Here is a 22,351-nt window from a genome sequence, read left to right as displayed (position 1 = left end):
TAGTGCTGGCTCCCTTTCTGCAGGCCACTAACATGGTGAGCAGGGACCATGCTATGGTCTGCGAGTGGGTGCCCCTGGTTTGTCTGCTGAACAGGGCCCTCGATGCTTTGCTGGAACAGGGAGCGGCAGCCTTGGACCAGCAGGAGCGGCAAGCAGCTGCACAGTCCACCTCTGAGGGGGAGGAGGAGGAGGACTTGGTGGAGGTCCCTGACCTTGCTGGTGATGAGGGGGAGCAGCACAGTGCAGCTGAGTTGGTGCGGGGGTGGAGAGAGGATGAGGCTGACGGGGCAGAGGAGGAGGATGAGGACAGCAACACTGCCGTCGATGTGCCAGCAGACGTGGCCCGCCTCTTCCCAATGGCAGCGCACATGCTGACGTGCCTGCGCAGAGACCCCAGGGTGATCCAGATGAAGCAGAGGGAGGACATCTGGATCAGCATGATGTTGGACCCACGCCTCAAGGGGAAGTTGAGCCAGTTCCTGCCGCCTGCAGGAGGAGACCCAGCGCAACAAATAAGGAGCTTGCAGCAGGCCCTTGTTGAGCGCTTGGAGGAAGCCTTCCCCCAGCCTTCCACCCCCACTGTCCAGCAGCCAGCACAGAGGCAGCATCAGGTGCCTGCATCCAGCAGCAAGCGCCCCACAGACCTGCTGTCTCTCAGCCATGAGCTCTACAGGACTGTAGAGGCTCCGGCAGCAGTGACTAGAGAGGAGGTGCATGCAGCAGCATCCTCCACCGGTCACAGCCAGCGCCTGACCCGCATGATGGCTGACTACATGGGGTCCTACAGCGGGCTTGACAGCGATGCCCCTGTTGATCCCATGGAGTATTGGGTCAAGCGCCTGGAGATCTGGAGCGAGCTGGCGCAGTACGCCCTGGAAGTGCTGTCCTGCCCCCCTTCCAGCGTGCTGTCCGAGCGCTGCTTCAGTGCAGCTGGTGGTGTGGTCACCGAGAAACGCTCACGTCTGTCTCACAAGTCTGTGGACAGACTGACGTTTCTCAAGATGAACCAGGCGTGGGTGGAAGGCGAGTTCCTGGCCCCTGTTGTCGGCGAGAGGGGGACATGAACTGGCTAAGAACCATCGTTAATGTGCCTTACCACCCTTTACCACCTCCTGGCTCCTGCTCACTAAGCCAGCCTGGTTCACTTTGACTATTACGTCGCCTGCAGCCACACATTTTACACCTACAGTGGGCTGCTGTGTACTGCCCTTCTGCTGTCTGTCTGTGTTTCCCACTGCCAGGGTACACAGATTTACCTTCTGCTGCCACTCTGCCACCAGCTATTACGTCAAACAATAGCTATATATCTGTGTAATTTGTTTTACAAACAAAACCAAAAAACCATTAAAAAAAAAAAAAGGTTTAATTTTTCTGAGGTGCCCGGGTTGAAAACTGTGTTGTCCCAGTTGTGTATTGGACACGATGTGGGCTGCACGACCGCTGTCTGGGACCTCCTGTTGTGTTCATTTACGGCCTGGTATCACCGCTAGGTACCAGGGCTATTATGTCACGCTGCCTGCCTGCTGCCACACTCACACTACTCCTCCATTCCTCCTGCTGCTGCTGTCTGTCTGTGTTTCCCACTGCCAGGGTACACAGAATTACCTTCTGCTGCCAGTCTGCCACCAGCTATTACGTCAAACAATAGCTGCACACATAATTACTCCTCCATTCCTCCTGCTGCTGCTGCTGTCTGTCTGTCTGTGTTTCCCACTGCCAGGGTACACAGATTTACCATCTGCTGCCACTCTGCCACCAGCTATTACGTCAAAAAATAGCTATATCTGTGTAATTGGTTGTAAAAACAAAACAAAAAAAAACAAAAAAAAAAAAAAAGGTTTAATTTTTCTGAGGTGCCCGGGTTGAAAACTGTGTTGTCCCAGTTGTGTATTGGACACGATGTGGGCTGCACGACCGCTGTCTGGGACCTCCTGTTGTGTTCATTTACGGCCTGGTATCACCGCTAGGTACCAGGGCTATTATGTCACGCTGCCTACCTGCTGCCACACTCACACTACTCCTCCATTCCTCCTGCTGATGCTGCTGTCTGTCTGTGTTTCCCACTGCCAGGGTACACAGAATTAGCTTCTGCTGCCACTCTGCCACCAGCTATTACGTCAAACAATAGCTGCTCACATTACTCCTCCATTCCTCCTGCTGCTGCTGCTGTCTGTCTGTGTTTCCCACTGCCAGGGTACACAGATTTACCTTCTGCTGCCACTCTGCCACCAGCTATTACGTCAAACAATAGCTGCACACATAATTACTCCTCCATTCCTCCTGCTGCTGCTGCTGTCTGTCTGTGTTTCCCACTGCCAGGGTACACAGATTTACCTTCTGCTGCCACTCTGCCACCAGCTATTACGTCAAAAAATAGCTATATCTGTGTAATTTGTTGTAAAAACAAAACCAAAAAACCATTAAAAAAAAAAAAGGTTTAATTTTTCTGAGGTGCCCGGGTTGAAAACTGTGTTGTCCCAGTTGTGTATTGGACACGATGTGGGCTGCACGACCGCTGTCTGGGACCTCCTGTTGTGTTCATTTACGGCCTGGTATCACCGCTAGGTACCAGGGCTATTATGTCACGCTGCCTACCTGCTGCCACACTCACACTACTCCTCCATTCCTCCTGCTGATGCTGCTGTCTGTCTGTGTTTCCCACTGCCAGGGTACACAGAATTAGCTTCTGCTGCCACTCTGCCACCAGCTATTACGTCAAACAATAGCTGCTCACATTACTCCTCCATTCCTCCTGCTGCTGCTGCTGTCTGTCTGTGTTTCCCACTGCCAGGGTACACAGATTTACCTTCTGCTGCCACTCTGCCACCAGCTATTACGTCAAACAATAGCTGCACACATAATTACTCCTCCATTCCTCCTGCTGCTGCTGCTGTCTGTCTGTGTTTCCCACTGCCAGGGTACACAGATTTACCTTCTGCTGCCACTCTGCCACCAGCTATTACGTCAAAAAATAGCTATATCTGTGTAATTTGTTGTAAAAACAAAACAAAAAAAACCAAAAAAAAAAAAGGTTTAATTTTTCTGAGGTGCCCGGGTTGAAAACTGTGTTGTCCCAGTTGTGTATTGGACACAATGTGGGCTGCACGACCGCTGTCTGGGACCTCCTGCCTGCTGTGTTTATTTACAGCCCTGGTATCACCGCTAGGTACCAGGGCTATTATGTCACGCTGCCTGCCTCATTGACTGCCTGCTGCCACACACTCATCCTCCTCCTCCTGCTGCTGAATTTACCTCCTGCTGTCTGTGTGTTTCCACTGCCAGGGAGCACATACAATGGCGCTTCCAACATGCGTGCGCCACCAGCTATTTGTTACGCTCAAAAATAGCTGCATTTCTTTAAAAAAAAAAATTTGAAAAGAGAAATAAGTGAAGAAGAAGACGATATAGAAGAAGATGAAGAAGATGAAGAAGAAGAAGATGAAGAAGATGAAGAAGAAGAAGAAGAAGAAGAAGAAGAAGAAGAAGAAGAAGAAGAAGAAGAAGAAGAAGAAGAAGAAGAAGAAGAAGAAGGAGAAGGAGAAGGAGAAGGAGAAGAAGATGAAGATGAAGATGAAGATGAAGAAGAAGAAGAAGATGAAGATGATGAAGAAGATGAAGATGAAGAAGATGAAGAAGAAGAAGATGATGAAGAAGAAGAAGAAGATGATGAAGAAGAAGAAGAAGATGAAGAAGAAGATGAAGAAGATGAAGAAGATGAAGAAGAAGATGAAGAAGATGAAGAAGATGAAGAAGAAGATGAAGAAGATGAAGAAGAAGAAGATGAAGAAGATGAAGAAGATGAAGAAGAAGAAGATGAAGAAGATGAAGAAGAAGATGAAGAAGATGAAGAAGAAGATGAAGAAGATGAAGAAGATGAAGAAAAAGAAGATGAAGAAGAAGAAGATGATGATGAAGAAGATGAAGAAGAAGAAGAAGACAATATAAAAGAAGAAGAAGATATAGAAGAAGATATAGAAGAAGAAGATATAGAAGAAGAAGATATAGAAGAAGAAGAAGAAGAAGATATAGAAGATAAAGAAGAAGAAGAAGAAGTATATACAGTACTGAACAAATTTCTGGACACAACTTCTCTTTTCAACTTTTTTTTTTTAAAGGAACATCCCCACATAATCACTTGCTGTTGTTACTTGGAAAAAAAGAGGTTTCTTGCATCATTCACCATCAAAACAAGTGTTGGAAGCTATTTAAGGCCATTTCGAATAGTCAGCTCGAATAATGAGCTTGAATACCGACTCGAATAGTGAGCTCGAATTCCGAGGTCGAATCGAATAGTAAAAATTATTCGACTCGAATATTCGACTGACCTTGAATAATTTACTATTCGAATTCGACCTAACTCGAATTTTGAAAAGGGGTATTTGAGCACCACTGATGCCCAGTAACATGAAGCCACTTGTGCATAGCTTTTTCCTCTGTGCGCAAGCAGCTTCAGTCTACTGGGCATACATGGACCATACTTGTGGAGATGAAGAGACCAGTAGAGGTAGGTTGTGGGCATCTCCAGAACCTATCACGACTGTCACATCGCATGTGCTCAGCGTGAACCTGCTTTCATCTGTGAAGAGCACAGGGCGTCAGTGGCAAATTTGCTAATCTTGGTGTTCTCTGGCAAATGCCAAACGTCCTGCACGGTGTTGGGCTGTAAGTACAACCCCCACCTGTGGATGTTGGGCCCTCATGCCACCCTAATTGAGTCTGTTTCTGACCGTTTGAGCAGACACATGTACATTTGTGGCCTTCTAAAGGTCATTTTGCAGGGCTCTGGCAGTGCTCCTCCTTGTACAAAAGCGGAGGATTGTTTCCCTCCTACAGCCTCCTCCACGTCTCTAGATAATAGGATAACAGAGGCACCAACAGGATAAAAAACACTAAAAGAACTTAAAAACCCATCTTGGTAATAGAGGAGGTAGTGGTGGACTTACCTCCTCCAAGCAGAACATACGACTGGGGATTTTCAGTCAAAACAATTTTATTGGATACTCCAAATAAAGTGCAACGCGTTTCGCGGGGTACAACCCACTTCATCAGGCAATAACAGATAGGAGTAAACACCATCTGCCAGTATCATCAATGCTCTTTGTGAGGCGCTCAGCGTTGATGATCAGGGCCGGATTTCTGGCAAGCCAATATAGGCATTGGCCTAGGGCGCCAGAAATTCAGCACTGCTTGGGGCGACTAAAGGGCAGAAAATGTGTGTGCAGGCGGGTAGTAAACAATGGTGGCCGGCCACCCGCGGCTTGCCCAGGCGCCAGTCCGTCCACCCTCACTCTCTGATTGCCTCTCCCCCTCCCTCCTCAAACACACACATGCAGCAAAGAGTCCTTTCGTCCGTGGCCACTATTTGTAAAAGTTTGCATAAAGCATTGGCTAGCGGTCGGCGGCCGCGGACAGGAGGGTGCACCGCTGGTGCACCTGGAGCTAGAGCCACTCACTCATGTTCACAGTCCTCTCTGTTGTCCATCCGCGGCCGCCCGCATTGCTTTTCATGATGGAACTTGTTTCTGTGCAGCACCAGCGGGCGGCTAAAGAGGAGAAAGACGCTGATCACAAGGAGGTCTCGCTGTGCCACTGGGGATGACGTATAGCAGGTCAGAAACCCCAGAGAGCACAAGCAGAGTGAAACCTCCGTGCACAGATCAGAAGGGTCGCGGCAGCTCTTTGTACACACGCTAGCCTCCCTTCTGAAGTTCCTTGCAAGATGCCAGAGCACGGGGGAGGGAGGGAGAGAGAGGAGGCAGCTTTCCCCAGTGAGTAGAAGCGAGGCTGTAGGATCCCATGCCTGGGTGAAAATCCATTCTGCAGCTAATCTGTAAGTACATGGTCCTGACCCCTGTAGCCCAACACAGGAAGCAACATTAGGTGGTGGCTCATTTGTGTAATCTCCTACTGTAGAGGCACCACAGCTACCAGCATGTCCCTCCATAGTACAACTCCCAGCATGCTACTCTGCTCCATAGAAGCTTCACAGCTTCCAGCATGCAACTCTGCTTCATAGAGGCACCATAGCTCCCAGCAGGCTCACTCTTACATAGAGGCACCACATCTTCCAACATGCCCCATCTCCTTCTTATAGTATTGGGGTGAATCCCAGGGTCCCAAACCCTCTGATCTCCTGCAAAGTTAATAGTTGTCCTTGGTGGCCCTTGCAGAGTATTTGCAGTGGAATCCACCCACCTGTCCAGCCAGCACACTACTCTGCGTGCTTCGGTCTTCATCTTCGCAGGTGCCTCATTTCTGTGACCTGACAGCACATGAGGATGAAGCAAACACACTCTGCCTTGGGGCTCGGCAGCTTGCTCTGGAGGCACCCCAATACTATATAGAGGAGAGCATGCTGGAACCTGTGGAGGTTTCCTCAGTTCTAATTGCTTCCTTTTATACTGTATACACACACAATTCCAGTGCTGGGTCCCTCCCTGGTCAAATAGGTTTCTTCAGTGCATAAGAGCAACAGTGGGCGAGTGTATCAGTACTGTAGGTCCGAATATATCCAGTAATATGAAGTGCATGGAGGAAAAAAACTATACACAAGCTCCTTAGCTCCTACAGCATCTACAGATCTTACTTTCATATGCCCAGTACGGAAACACTTGCCGATGGCCATATGCTCGCACCATAAAAAAAACTATGGGGGGGGGGGCTGGGAGAAGCTGTTAGTTGGAGGGCGGCTGGCAACAGCTGGCCTTGGGTGGAAAAAAGTACAAATCCGGCCCTGTTGATGATACTGGCAGATGCTGTTTACTCCTATCTGTTATTGCCTGATGAAGAGGGTTTGTACCCCGCGAAACGCGTTGCACTTTATTTGGAGTATCCAATAAAATTATTTTGACTGAAAATGCACAGTCGTATGTTCTGCTTGGAGGAGGTAAGTCCACCACTACCTCCTCTATTACCAAGATGGGTTTTTAAGTTCTTTTAGAGTTTTTTATCCTGTTGGCACCTCTGTTATCCCATTATCTACAACAAGTCCACCCGTGGTGGAGGGTTGTACCCTTCCTTCTTCTACTACAGAGAGCGACTTTTTAATTCTGAGTGGGGTCAGGACAATCTCCCCACCTGCTTTGACAGTGGTTGCCTAATTCGTAACCCTGGTTTGTGAGTATTAAATTAATATTACTCTTCCAATTATACATTACCAGCACATACTACACTATATTGGGCTCTTGGTGTTCTCTCTTTTTCTCCTACACGTCTCTTGATGTACTGGCCTGTCTCCTGGTAACGTCTCCATGCTCTGGACACTATGCTGACAGACACAGCAAGCCTTCTTGCCACAGCTCGCATTGATGTGCCATCCTGGATGAGGATGAGCTACCTGAGCCACTTGTGTGGGCTGTAGACTCTGTCTCATGTTACCACTAGAGTGAAAGCACCACTAGCATTCAAAAGTGACCAAAACATCAGACAGAAAGCACAGGAACTGAGAAGTGGTCTGTGGTCACCACCTGCAGAACCACTCCTTTTTTGGAGATGTCTTGCTAATTGCCTATAATTTCCACCTTTTGTCCAGGGGCGTAGGGCCTGTGGTCGCAACGGTCGCCACGGCGACTGGGCCCGGCTCCTGAAGAGGCGGGGGAGGGGCCCGGGGGGGCCCATGTCTTTTTGTAGTGGCCGTGCGGCCCGTGCGCGCTATTGGGAGGGGGAAGCCGCAGCCGCGGCGAGGGCAGCCCGACCTCTCCCTCCCTTCCTCTCCCCGGGCCCCCCCCCCCCTTCAAATGCAGAGTGCGCGGCGCACAGAAGCGCTGTAGTAGGCTGAACTCACCTCCGTCCTTGCGTTCCAAGCGCCGCTGATCTCCTCCCGCTGTATAGATGCTGATACACACTGCTTCCGGCTAAACAGGAAGCAGTGTGTAACAACATCTATACAGAGCGGGAGGAGATCAGCAGCGCAGGGACGGAGGTGAGTTCTGCCTGCTACAGCGCTTCCGTGCACCGCGCACTCTGCATTTGAAGGGGGGGGGGGGCCCGGGGAGAGGAAGGGAGGGAGAGGTCGGGCTGCCCTCCCCGCAGCTGCGGCTCCCCCCTTCATTATGGGGGGGGGCACCTACCTACCTACCTAATCCTGGGGGGCAGCTACCCACCTAACCTATCCTGGGGGGGCAGCTACCTAATCTAACCTATCCTGGGGGGCAGCTACCTAATCTAATCTATCCTGGGGGGGCAGCTACCTACCTAACCTATCCTGGGGGGGGGGGTGCAGCTACCTACCTAACCTATCCTGGGGGGGGGGCAGCTACCTACCTAACCTATCCTGGGGGGGGCAGCTACCTAATCTATCCTGGGGGGGCAGCTACCTACCTAACCTATCCTGGGGGGGCAGCTACCTACCTAACCTATCCTGGGGGGGCAGCTACCTACCTAACCTATCCTGGGGGGGGGGGGCAGCTACCTACCTAACCTATCCTGGGAGGGGCAGCTACCTACCTAACCTATCCTGGGGGGGCAGCTACCTACCTAACCTATCCTGGGGGGCAGCTACCTACCTAATCTATCCTGGGGGGCAGCTACCTACCTAACCTATCCTGGGGGGCAGCTACCCACCTAACCTATCCTGGGGGGGCAGCTACCTACCTAACCTATCCTGGGGGGGGGCAGCTACCTAATCTAACCTATCCTGGGGGGCAGCTACCTAATCTAACCTATCCTGGGGGGCAGCTACCTAATCTATCCTGGGGGGCAGCTACCTAATCTATCCTGGGGGGCAGCTACCTAATCTATCCTGAGGGGAGCTACCTACTCTAACCTATCCTGGGGGGCAGCTACCTACTCTAACCTATCCTGGGGGGCAGCTACCTACTCTAACCTATCCCGGGGGGCAGCTACCTACTCTAACCTATTCTGGGGGGCAGCTACCTACTCTAACCTATCCTGGGGGCAGCTACCTAATCTAACCTATCCTGGGGGAAAGCTACCTAATCTATCCTGGGGGGAAGCTACATAACATATACTGGGGGGCACCTACCTCATCTAACCTGTACTGGGGGGGCAGCTACCTAATCTAACCTATCCTGGGGGGCAGCTACCTAATCTATCCTGGGGGGCAGCTACCTAATCTATCCTGGGGGGCAGCTACCTACTCTAACCTATCCTGGGGGGCAGCTACCTACTCTAACCTATCCTGGGGGGCAGCTACCTACTCTAACCTATCCCGGGGGCAGCTACCTACTCTAACCTATTCTGGGGCAGCTACCTACTCTAACCTATCCTGGGGGCAGCTACCTACTCTAACCTATCCTGAGGGAAAGCTACCTAATCTATCCTGGGGGGCAGCTACCTAACATATACTGGGGGGCACCTACCTCATCTAACCTATACTGGGGGGCACCTACCTATCTAACCTGGGGGGCACCTACCTATCTAACCTGGGGGCACTTACTTGTCTAACCTGTATTCGGGGCACCTAGCTAGCCTATACAGGTGGCAACTATACTGGCTACCTATATTGGAGGCACCTACCTAACTAACCTATACTGGGGGCACCTACCTATCTAACCTATGCTGGGGGCAACTATTCTGGCTACCTATATTAGAGGCACCCACCTAGCTAACCTGTACTGGGGGCACCTATCTATCTAACCTATACCGGCGGCGCCTGCCTATATAACCTATACTGGGGGCAACTATACTGGCTACCTATGCTGGAGGCACCTACCTGGCTAACCTATACCGGGGGCAACTATACTGGCTTACCTATGCCTGGCTACCTATACTGGGGGGACCTATAGCTGGCTGTAGGGATTTGGATATGTGTGTGTGTCGGGTGTTGCCGGGGGAGGGGGGCTGTTGTTGCCGTGGGGGCACATCCAGATTCCGCATCGGGGCCCAGAGGTTTGTAGCTACGCCACTGCTTTTGTCTATTCAATTTGCAAAGCAGCATGTGAAATTGATTGTCAATCAGTGTTACTACCTAAGTGGACAGTTTGAATTCACAGAAGTGCGATTGACTTGGAGTTACAATATGTTGTTTAAGTGTTCCCTTTATTTTTTTGAGCAGTGTATTTGCAAACATATCGATATGGTAATGTTCCTGGTTAACAAATTTGGCCAATTAATCAAACAAAATAAATTCATCCATTTTTCTTTAAGTATAATTTAATAAAGTATACCAGAGCTGACATAAAGTAAACATTTTATTCATACCTTGTGCTTTCTCCAGCCCCATGCGCACAGATCGCTTCCACGCCGCTGTCCTCAGTCTTCTTCCTCTCCGGTACCGGGTCCCCTTACTTCAGCCAGTTGCAGCCAGTCTGCACAAGAGAAGTGCGCACTCTACGTATATTTCCGGTAGCTGCTGGAGAGATACATAAATAGCGCACTTCACTTGCGTCAGACTGGCCGCGACTGACTGAAGTGACTGAGGATGGCGGCATGGGAGCGATCCACGTGTATGGGGCTGGAGGAAGCCCCAGGTTTGCATGGTATCATCCTGATTTAAAACTTCTTGCTTTTACTTTATGTCAGCTCTGTTTTCCTTTAACTATATTTGTTTTATTTTATTTTTTTTATATTTTTATGAAGTGGCTCATAAAACCTAACACAATGGGAACTACTGTATAGATAGCATGTAAAAAAAACCCCCTAAACTTTTATTTCTTCGTTGTTGTTTTCTTCAGCTATCAGGTGCACTTAAAAATTGGCAGCTAGAGTGCCGGTATCGTCACCATAAAAATCAAATTTCGACAGCAACTGGTCTGAGTGTATTAAGTGATAAAGATGCTAATCCTGCATTCAAAACTTTTTCTGCTGTTATGATTTGGAGTTATCACATACTTAAGGAACACTGGCCCTTTAGTAGTCGTGCCAAAGAATTGCATGCTGGGGGTTCTTTTTATCTATAATATATTCCTCCTCTTCCCTTTATTTCCCTGTCTGCTGCTTATCTGAAACCTGATCCCCTACTCACTTGTGTTTACAAGCAAGGCTGAGGCGACTCAGCGATTGGAGGAGACAAAAAAAAAAGTAAAGGGCAGAAATGACATCATGAGTTAGCCTTAACTGTGAGCAAAAGACATGGCCCCCACCAGGAACAGAATTCTCGTAATTTACTATATAACATTCACTGAAATCAAAACGTGGACAGTATAATACATGTGTTATGTAAGTAGATCAAGTATTTATCTACTTATATATATGTGTTTTTTTCCCTGGCATAGTATGGCTGATCCTACTGCTTTAAAGGGACACTTAAGTCGAAATAAAAAAATTGAGTTTTACTCACCTGGGGCTTCCAATAGCCCGCTGCAGCTGTCCGGTGCCCTCGCCACCTCCCTCCGATCCTCCTGGCCCCGCCGGCAGCCACTTCCTGTTTCGGTGACAGGAGCTGACAGGCTGGGGATGCGAGTGATTCTTCGCGTTTCTGGCCACAATAGCGCCATCTATGCTGCTATAGCATATATCATATACCATATAGCAGCATAGAGGGTGCTAATGTGTCTGGGAACGCGAAGGATCACTCGCGTCCCCAGCCTGTCAGCTCCTGTCACCGAAACAGGAAGTGGCTGCTGGCGGGGCCAGGAGGATCGGAGGGAGACGGCGAGGGCACCGGACAGCTGCAGGGGGCTATTGGAAGCCCTAGGTGAGTCAAACTCATTTTTTTTGTTTGACTTAAGTGTCCCTTTAAGACCCTCTTTGGGGAGACTTTCCTTCCTCCACTGACCTCAGTGTATTTCACCTTCATAAATTATGGGGTAAATGGTGAAAAAAATGAAATCATATGATTTTCGTCATCATAAATTAGAACTACATACAAGTCCATACGAAAAAAAAAGGTTTTAACAGGCAGCTGTGCTTTACGAGAATGAGCGATTCTGGCACCGTGGGACCAGTTTTTCTGCACTAGGGAAATTACCTTCATTGGCTGTCAAGGACAAGAAATTCCCAGCTAGGAAGGTTATGCTAATTTAGGTCGCAGTGCGTTTTCCTGTAGGGAAACTCCTCTGTGGAGATGGGAATTGGGAATAACACTAAATGCAGCATAAAAAGAACAACAATGGCCCTGACATTTCCTCTTTCCCCTGCTGGAGGGACATATTATGCTTTTGTAATGAATGCTGACAGTTAACTGTTATAACATACTGTATGTATCACACATGTAAAATGGATATTAAACAGAGCATATAAAATCAGACGTCTCTGTGGAATCTGACAGCTTCTGTGATTTTTTTTAGATTTCTTTTTTACTACAATGGCCATAGTACAGTGATAGGCAAACTTGGCTCTCTAGCTGTTAAGGAACTACAAGTCCCAAAGTGCATTTGCCTTTATGAATCATGAATGTCTGACTCCTGCAATGCATTGTGGTACTTGCAGTTCCTTAACAGCTGGAGTGCTAAGTTTGCCTATCACTGCCATAGTAGATGGTAACATAATGAACAGACTTTTATATGAGTAGAATGGACTGTGAGGGAGCTGATGGCGGAGAAGGCACTAAAGCACAAGTTAGCTTCTAAGAACAAGTTCAGCTATACTATTGTTCCCCACTCATGGGCAGAGAACTCGGTGGTGCCACCTTTCTCATGGTACTCAAGAAGAGATTCTGCCACTAAACACTTTCTGTGGTAGATGTTCCCAAGCCCTGTCTTCTCCTCAAGGCCCACCAACAGTGAATGTTTTGTGAAAATACGCAGATGTAATTTAACCACTTCCCAACTGAGGGGTTTTACCCCTTGACCACCAGAGCAATTTTCACCTTTCAGCGCTCCTTCCATTCATTCGTCTATAATTTTATCATTACTTATCGCAATGAAATGAACTATATCTTGTTTTTTTCGCCACCAATTAGACTTTCTTTAGGTGGGACATTATGCCAAGAATAATTTTATTCTAAATGTGTTTTAATGGGAAAATAGGAAAAAATGTGGGAAAAAATTTATTATTTTTCAGTTTTCGGCCTTTATAGTTTTTAAATAATGCATGCTACTGTCATTAAAACCCATTAAATGTACTTGCCTATTTGTCCCGGTTATAAAACCGTTTAAATTATGTCCCTATCACAATGTTTGCCGCCAATATTTTAATTGGAAATAAAGGTGCATTTTTTTCAGTTTTGCGTCCATCCCTAATTACAAGCCCATAGTTTATAAAGTAACAGTGTTGTACCCTCCTGACATAAATATTTAAAAAGTTCAGTCCCTAAGGTAACTATTTATGTATTTTTTTTAAATTGTAAATTTTTTATTTTTTTTTTAATTACAAAAAAAAAAATGGGGAGTGTGGGAGGTAAGGAGTTAATTTTTTGTGTAAAACTAGTTTATTTGTGTGTAAAAAATGCTTAGGGTGTAGTTTTACTATTTGGCCAAAAGATGGCAACAGTAACTTTTTGTTTCATGCGACCTGCAAGCGTCCTTCCGGACGCTTGCAGGAAGTAGAAAGAGGCTGGGAGTTTGTTATTTCTCACAATGATCGCGCTGCTCAGCCGAGCGGCAGCGGATCATTGCGGGGCTTAGATCAACGAACGGGAATGGATTTTCCCGTTCGTTGATCTCTGGGCGAGCGGGCGGCGGCGTGTTTACTAGCGGCGGGCGGCGTGTTTACGAGCGGAAGCGCGGGCAGCGGCGGGAACGTGGAAAGTACGGAGAAATCCGTACGGGCGGGGGTAAAGTGGTTAATCACGGCTGCAGAGACACTAACTACACCACCTGTGAATGTTTTTGGTTTCCTGCAAAACATGTATTGTTGGTGTGTACGTATGTTCCTGGCAGTGGTCAGCTGGGTGCTGAGGGAAGCAAGAGAGACAGCTTTCCCTGTACTAGGCAATGTAGGGGCATTATGGTGCATCTGTTTTGAATGCAAGATGTGTATTCTGCCTATAAGTAGGCTCTACACATCTATGCTGTTAGTCATTAAGACGCGGCTTGTCTTGGGAAGCACTGCCACTTTTCCCTGATGTTCAAAAAATTGTAAGTTTACTTTATGGCTAGCTGCTCCCATTTGCTATTTCATGTTTGCATTCCATTTTTAGTCAGAGTTTAGGAATTGAGTGCATAGTAGAGCATCTGTTTTGAATACAAGGTGTGTGTTTGCCTCAGGGGGGAGGGGCTCTGCACACCTCTGTTGGTAGTCATTTCAGATGCAGCCTGGTTTAGGTTGCGCTGCCAATTCTTCCCTAATGTAGGGGAATATAACAAGTATGTTCCCCTACTGATAACCTAATTTGTCCCTTCAGAGACATAATTAGGTGTCCGTCTATTGCCGGCACACAAATTACAGTGATTTCAGGAGAAATTTCCCCAGCGCAAAAATAGCCGTAAATATCGTTATGGTCTATGGTGGTGTCCAAGTCAGGTGTTACACGGTGCCATGCCGGTGCCGAGATTACCTGACTCGCTGTTGGTGGGCCTTGAGGACAGGGTTGGGGAACTCTGCATACACTACCTCCATCCATCGCTACAGGTGGTAATGTATGCTGGGGGGCTCTCATATATCAGGGCTAATATTTTTTTGTGATTGTGAAGTAGGAAAAAATGCAATAGAATCTAACCTCTTTCCACACTATTTGACACTTAGTGGAACTGAAAGTCTCCTAGATTTTTAAAAAAATAAAGTTCTTACTGTGGATGAATGCATGTGATAGCAATGCCTTTAGTACCGATTCTTTTGAATGTGAATTAGGTTTTCCACACTACCTCCATTTATTGATACAGCAGCCAGCTAATGTATGTAGGGGTGAGGCAATATTTTGGAGATCTCTTGAGTTTAGAGCCCTTTAAGTAAACAACAAAAGTCATCATTTGAAAGCAGTGCAGAGCAATAATATACCTTTTGTCTACCTGCTGAAACAGACTTCACTGGAGCTCAGGAACATGCTGGTAGGTTAGCAGCAAAAGGAGGTCGGAGAAATGTTGCCATTTAATTAACAGCAAAACCAGCTAAGCAGGGGGGTTGGGGGAGGTTTTTATACTTTTGAATTTGTGCTCTTTAAGAACAGAAGCAACAACTTTTTAGAAGGTGGAGACACCATTTGCTCAGGGGCTTAGCAATAAGGGGTGCAGAGGTTGCGACCGCATCAAGGCCCTTGGGCCCTCTCTCAATTTCAGTATTAGCTCTTTGTTGGTCCTGTGCTCATAATAATCATTTATATAGATACTCTGAATAGTGGTAATTATTAACAAAGTGCTCACCATTACCTTCTTGTACCTCTGACACTGTAGTTGCCATTGGCAGGTTTTAGTGCGCTGTATCAATTGTTATGTATAGAGTGCTTGGGGGGCCCCAATGTAAAACTTGCATCGGGGCCCAAAGCTCCTTAGCTACGCCACTGCATTTGCTCAAATACGCATAAACTGTTGCTGCTGCTGCTGCTGATGATGATGATGATTTAGGCTGATTGTCCACTTGTCTGTTCCCACAATAAAAATTGGTTTTATCTACATTGTTTTATCTACATTTGTTCTATCTACATTGGTGAGCTGATTCCTTCTGTGTCCTACTTGCAAGTTTGAAGTTGCTGAGTCAGGCTCCCAAACTCAAGGACTATGAGGATTGGTGGGGGAATTCCTTTGAGGAGGAGGTGTCTGTTGGGGGGAAGGGGTTTGTCCAGAGCCGCATTGTATCTAGAACCGGCCCTGTATGTACTACTGGAAGTCCAAGACATACCATTGGCCAGAACTTGCAGAACATGCCCTAGAAGTGCTTGTTTGTCATCTGATATGGTGCTCAGTGCACTTGGAGTGGTGGTGACCAGCAAATCCATCTGCCCACCCACAGAGAAACTGAAGCGGCAGCTGAATTCAATCCTTATACAATGTTTTATTACAAAAAAGAGCAACAGGTTCAAATATACCTTTTAATAATATTAACTTAGGAAATATTTGTGCTGCACTGCACTATATGGTAATTTTATAATAGAAGTGTATTCCCCCTTCAGTCAGCACTTGTATGTGAAGGAGCTGCATGTCTTTTGTGGATGTCATATCATTCTGAAGGCAGGGAAATCACTATAAACATATCTGATACTCACTCCTCTCTATTCACCTTCTCTGCCCGTTGTTGCAGTGCCATAGCTGCCTGATAAAATACTTCTGTGGCATCCCTGACAGCATCTGGAAAAAAGCACAGAACACACTGCCAGTCGGTATAGCAACCCCCATCCTTTAATGCAAACATTTCAGGCTGAAGTGCATTTTATTTATCTTTGTGCTCCTTATAGGCTGTACATAATGCATACGATTCTAATCTTTCAGTAAGTGCTTTCCAGGATGTTTTAATATACATTTCAAAGGCAAAAGATGGATTAGTCCATTTATGCAGATATGTTTCTTGGATTTTACCACTGAGCTAAAGGAAAAAATATAAATCTACCTTTCAAACGTTGATGGCATTTTCATTCTAAAAACAACAAAACCTTTATTGAAAGTGATGTTTGCGGAGCAGAGCAAATCTTGATGATGTCATCACAAGAACCATCCAGCTGGCCTTTCTGGAAAGATGCTCTCCTTCAAGACTGCAGCACTTCTTAAAGTGAGCCAGAGATGAAGCACCCTCATGTATTTTATCATAAATATCAGTGGGAACATTAGAGAAAACACCTACCCTGCTCTCGGTTTCATTCTTCACTGCTCAGCCTGCTTCTTATCAGCCCTGATAGGGCTTTGCTCAGGAATTATTATAGCTGAGACTGAGTCATTATAGCAGAGCCAGAAGGGGGCAGGCTTGGGCTTGAAAAGTCATCAGAAAAGGCAGACTCCGCTATAATGATTCCTGAGCAAAGCCAGATTGAATGCTCAGTTGGGGATTTTATCAGGGCTGATTAGAAGCAGGCTGAGCAGTGAAGAATGAAACAGAAAGCAGAGTAGGTGTTTTCTCTAATGTTCCCACTGATATATATGGTAAAATACATGAGGGTGCTTCGTCTCTGGTTCACTTTAAAGCTGCCAGCTGTTCTGCTGCATCTACTGTACGGCTCCCGTTGGGTGTCACATGACCCAGTACATGTCAGGTGACACATCAGGGACCTATGGTGGATGCTGTTTAGTTGTAGTGTAATTGGGAGTGATGCCTTTTTTACATAAGAGGAAAAAAAGAAAAAAACATTTCGATCCTTTTTAGGGTCATCCACTTCACCCTTTCACACACTTCATGCATATAGAAAGGACCATAGCAAGAAAAGTTCATACAGGATCTTTTGAATGCAAAAATATCAAAAACTTTATTGACACAAAATTGAAAAAGGGTTTTGATTAAAAATATCTCTGTAAGAGGTTTCTTGCGGATGCTTCCAATACAGAATTATAGCACAAACATGAACTTTATCGTAAACTTAATGCAATTTAGGAAGAGGCAACGACACGCTCGTTTCGGGCACAAAAGACCCTTCATCAGGCCAAGTTGCAGAAAGTGCTATCTGTTAATCCTGTAGATAGTACATGGTACCTATGGTGGATGCAGCAGGGCAGCTGTAAGAAGTGAAGAAGACTGGCGCCCAGAGCACTAATAAGGGTTTTCTGCTGCTCACTGCTCTGCATTAGTGGGAGGGAGGCGCTCGCCCCAGGTTGGTTGAGAGTCCTGGTTTTCTGAGTTTCGGCTAACCAGGACACTACTTACTATATTAAGCTTGGTACTATAAGATAATTTTTCACACTGTACATACTCACAATGCACACTCATCACTAATGTGCCTTACATACACACTTTACACATATACATGCAAAATACAGGCATGCACATTGTACACATATACTCAGCAGGCGAGTGCTTGAAAGTGATCTGTGCCCAAGAAGAGTGCCTCCATCATGACCATTCAAAAAAATGGTGCCTCCACTAATGAATTAGTATTGCTTATTGCTATCTAAGGCGGGAGGTTGAGTTGAGTGTTAAACCGCTTCCTTTTTTGGAGTGAGCATAGCTGCCTCTAAGATTATGCTTAGTGGCAATCGTGTGCGCCTGGAGCAAGGGGAGCAACTACAAATCATGAAACACTTTGATGGGGCCCCCCATGTTTATTCCCTTTTACCCCTTTGTTGAGCCCCACGTACAAGGTGCCCATCTACCACTGGTCATATACAGTAACTAGTGTAGTCATCAGGTCCACCATAACTTTTCCAACCAAACATCAAAGGAGAAGGGATCCTGTATTAGAGGGAAAGTATAAAGTTGACCCCCTCCCCACCACCTGTACTTTGTGCAGGTGCAAGGGAATGCTCCCCCATTGGTTACGCCTCTGCCTGGAGGAGGGCATTTTAGCCACACCCTGGGTTTTGTATTACAAGCTCTGGAGAAAAAATGTAACATGATAGAAATTAAACACGTGAATGCTTACCTGTTGTTATATTATGCTTGTGAAATATCTGTCTATAACCGGTTTGTACATCACGGACAATCCTCCGTAAGGCCTCTGCATATTCCACGCAGTCAAAGTTCAGGATGACATCATCAGCCAGGCGCAGGGCTATTTCCCCAGTAATTCTTGCCATAGCTTGGTGATACTTAAAGCCTCTGTCCAAAATACGAGACACTAAGTCCACTGATTCGTACACAGAGTGATACACGGGGTATGAACCTAGAGCGTATTTCTGAAATCAGAAACAAATATTTTACAGAATCTCAGTGACAATGATTTGCACTAAAAAGCATAATTACTAATCATATATTTATTTCTTTTCAGGTTTGTGGATTGTTGCTAAATCAGCATTAACATTTACAATAGAGAAGTATAAGAGCTGACATATACTGGCAGACCTGTTTTTCCCAGTCACCAGCCTCTTCAGTTCAGTTCTGGGTATAAGCAGTCGAGAATCATGCCAATAACAACTAGAGATGGCCCGAACGGTTCGCCGGCAAACTTCTGGAGTTCGCGATCGTGGAGAACTGCGAACTTTACCGGAAGTTCGATTCGCCCCCATAGTGCATCAAGAGGGTCAATTTTGACCATCTACATCACAGTCAGCAGGCACATTGTAGCCAATCAGGCTACACTCCCTCCTGGAGGCCCTACCCCCTTATAAAAGGCAGGCAGCGTGAGGCTTTTCACTCACTCGTGTGCCTGCAGTAATTAGAGAAGGGAAAGCTGCTGCAGACTCTCATAGGGAAAGCTTAGTTAGGCTTTTGTAGGCTTCTTAGCTTGCTCCTTGCTGATTCTTATTGCTAAAATAGCACCCCACAACAGCTCTTTTGAGAGCTAATCTTGTTCTTGTGATCTATTTTGTGTGTGTGTGTGTGTACCCCACTGATACTTGTGTTGCATAGACAGCCTTGGTAATTCCTACTATGTGTGCCACTGCCAGGCCCAGCACATTTAGTGACTACCTGTGTGTGTGCCAGGTGCACATTGTAATACCCATCACTGCATATACCTACCTACCTGTTGTTCACTGTGCACCCACCCACCTACGTGAGCGCACGCAGTGTCACTGTGCCTGTCCGGTACCTGTCTGTGTGTGACAGGTGCACATTGTAATACCCACTGCATATACCTACCTGCTGTTCACAGTGCACCCACCTACCTACGTTAGCTGAGCGCACACAGTGTCACTGTGCCTGTCCGGTACCTGTCTGTGTGTCTGACAAGTGCACATTGTAATACCCACTGCATATACCTACCTGTTGTTCACTGTGCACCCATCCACCTACGTGAGCGCTTGCAGAGGCACTGTGCCTGTCCGGTACCTGTCTGTGTGTGACAGGTGCACATTGTAATACCCACTGCATATACCTACCTGCTGTTGTTCACTTCAGTGCACTGTGCACCTTACCACCTACATGAGCGCACGCAGTGTGATATACTGTACCACTCCGTGCATACCTGTTAACTGCACCTGTGTGACTGAACATTGTATTAGTCAAGTCAATGCATACCTTTCACTTCATCCCCCCCCGATATGGACAAAACAGGTAGAGGCAGAGGTAGAGGCAGACCCAGAGGGAGGCCACCCGGCAGGTTTGTGCGAGGTCGTGTTGATGCGATTTCGTGCGGCCCTGGCTCAAAGTACAGTGCTCAGAAGAAGGCACGTCCCATCAACTCCCAAGATTGTCAGGATGTGGTTGACTATTTAACACAGAACACCTCATCTTCCGCAGCTATCAGCGCTACTACAAGCACCACAGCCACTGCATTTGACACTTCGCAGGAGTTAATTGGTGGGGAATTAACTGATTCACGGCCATTATTGTTCCAACCAGATGAAGGCGCTAAGTAAGTTACACCACCTCATATGTCTGAGTTAGGCGGCGACACTATGGACGTAACGTGTGAGGATGAGGATGATGAAGTACCTGCAGTTGGTGCAGTTTTGGAGGTGTCTGAGGCAAGCGAAGCTGGGCAGGATGATTATGATGATGACGATGATACGGATACCACGTGGGATCCTAAGAGACAAGTTCATCAGTTCAGAGGGGGAGCCATAGAGGAATAGGAGGAGACGAGTTGCTGAAAGAAGCAGGGGGAGCTCGTTGTCAGAAACAGCTGGTGGCAGTGTCCGGTACCAGCCAACATGCCCTTCAACGTCAGCTGCTGATGCCACCATAGTGCCATTACCCCAAGGGGGCTCAGCGGTTTGGAAATGTTTTAGTGTGTCGTCCGTAGATCAGAGCAATGCCATCTGTTCTCTCTGCCTCCAAAAATTGAGCCGTGGAAAGGCCAACAACCATGTAGGGACAACTGCCTTACGAATGCACCTGCAGAAAAGGCACAAACTGCAATGGGAAGAGCACTTGAGCAAAAGCAGCACACAAAAGCAAAGCCACCCTCCTTCTCCTCTTCCTCCTTCAGGTGCAGCATCTTCAGCCACTTTCTCCCTTGCACCTTCACAGCCACCCTCTTCCACTCCCACTCTGCCCTTGAGCGGTTCCTGCTCCTCTGCCCACAGCAGCCAGGTGTCCGTGAAGGAAATCTTTGAGAGGAAAAAGCCAATTTCTGCCAGTCACCCCCTTGCCCAGCGTCTGACAGCTGGCTTGGCGAAACTGTTAGCTCGCCAGCTGTTACCATACCAGCTGGTGGACTCTGAGGCCTTCCGTAAATTTGTGGCCATTGCGACACCGCAGTGGAAGATACCAGGCCGCAGTTATTTCTCTAAAAAGGCAATACCCAAACTATACCGTGAAGTTGAGAGGCAAGTGGTGTCATCGCTGGCACACAGCGTTGGGTCAAGGGTCCACCTGACCACGGATGCCTGGTCTGCCAAGCACGGTCAGGGCAGGTACATTACTTACACAGCCCATTGGGTCAACCTGGTTACCGATGGCAAGCAAGGAGTACGTGGCTGTGCAGCGGACCAACTTGTGACACCTCAATGGCTTGCAGGCAGGCCTCCTGCCACCTCCTCTTCTTCTCCTCCTGCTACATCCTCTTCGCTATCATCCTCCTCCTCCTCCTTGGCTGAGTAGCAGTTCAACTCTACTGGTGCTGCGATCTCCTCTCCAGCTACACAGCCCCATCTCCCCTTGGCCTATGCTGCATGCCAGGTACGACGGTGTCACGCCATCTTAGACATGTCTTGCCTTAAAGCGGAGAGTCACACTAGACCAGCTCTTCTGGCTGCTCTTAACAAACAGGTGGATCAGTGGCTGACCCCGCACCAGCTGGAGATCGGCAACGTGGTGTGTGACAACCGCAGCAATCTCATTTCCGTTTTGAATTTGGGAAAGCTGACACATGTACCCTGCATGGCACATGTGCTGAATCTAGTCATTCAAAAATTTGTGTCAAAGTACCGAGGCTTAGAGGACGTCCTGAAGCAGGCCAGGAAGTTGTGTCGGCATTTCAGGCTGTCTTACATGGCCATGGCACGCTTTGCAAACATTCAGGGGAGAAACAACTTGCCGGTGAGACGCTTGATATGTGATAGCCCAACTCGCTGGAATTCGACCCTGGTCATGTTCTCTCGCCTGCTAGAACAGGAGAAAGCCGTCACCCAGTACCCGTACAATTATAGTAAAAGGACACAATCTGGGGAGATGGGGATGTTCTGGCCCAACAACTGGACACTGATGCGAAATGCCTGCAGACTCATGCGGCCGTTTGAGGAGGTGACCAACCTGGTGAGTCGCAGTGAAGGCACCATCAGCGACTTGATCCCGTACGCTTACTTCCTGGAGCGTGCCATGCGTAGAGTGGTGGATCAAGCTGTGGAGGAGCATGAACAGGAACAGTTATGGGAGGAACAGTTGTGGGAGCAATTTTCATCAGAACAAGATGTTTCCTCAACACCTGCAGCAGCACAGAGCAGAGAGGAGGAGGAAGAGTCGTGTGGGGAAGAGGAGTCAGACTCGGATGATGAGGAAGGTGTTTCTTTGGAGGAGGAGGAGGCGGCGGCAGAAGAACAACCGCAGCAGGCGTCGCAGGGGGCTTGTGCTGCTCGACATTCCCGTGGTATTGTTCGTGGCTGGGGGGAGGAGG

At 47.5% G+C, this 22,351-nt stretch overlaps 1 protein-coding gene across 1 annotated transcript in view; it reads right to left on the bottom strand.

Moving 5' to 3' along the window:
• LOC137531888 (putative N-acetylated-alpha-linked acidic dipeptidase) overlaps positions 1–22,351 on the bottom strand; it is a 217,217-nt gene that overhangs the window by 17,923 nt on the left and 176,943 nt on the right. The window contains exons 15-16 of the mRNA XM_068251892.1: positions 18,278–18,530; positions 15,980–16,061 (exon numbers count right to left, since the gene is read on the bottom strand). Coding sequence (XP_068107993.1) covers positions 15,980–16,061; positions 18,278–18,530 — 335 coding nt within the window. The remainder of the gene's footprint in view (positions 1–15,979; positions 16,062–18,277; positions 18,531–22,351) is intronic.

The sequence above is a fragment of the Hyperolius riggenbachi genome, chromosome 9 (genome assembly GCF_040937935.1).
Source record: "Hyperolius riggenbachi isolate aHypRig1 chromosome 9, aHypRig1.pri, whole genome shotgun sequence".
Classification (NCBI taxonomy): domain Eukaryota; kingdom Metazoa; phylum Chordata; class Amphibia; order Anura; family Hyperoliidae; genus Hyperolius; species Hyperolius riggenbachi.
The sequence above is the reverse complement of the archived record's forward strand: the minus strand, read 5'-3'. Positions and strand labels throughout refer to the sequence as shown.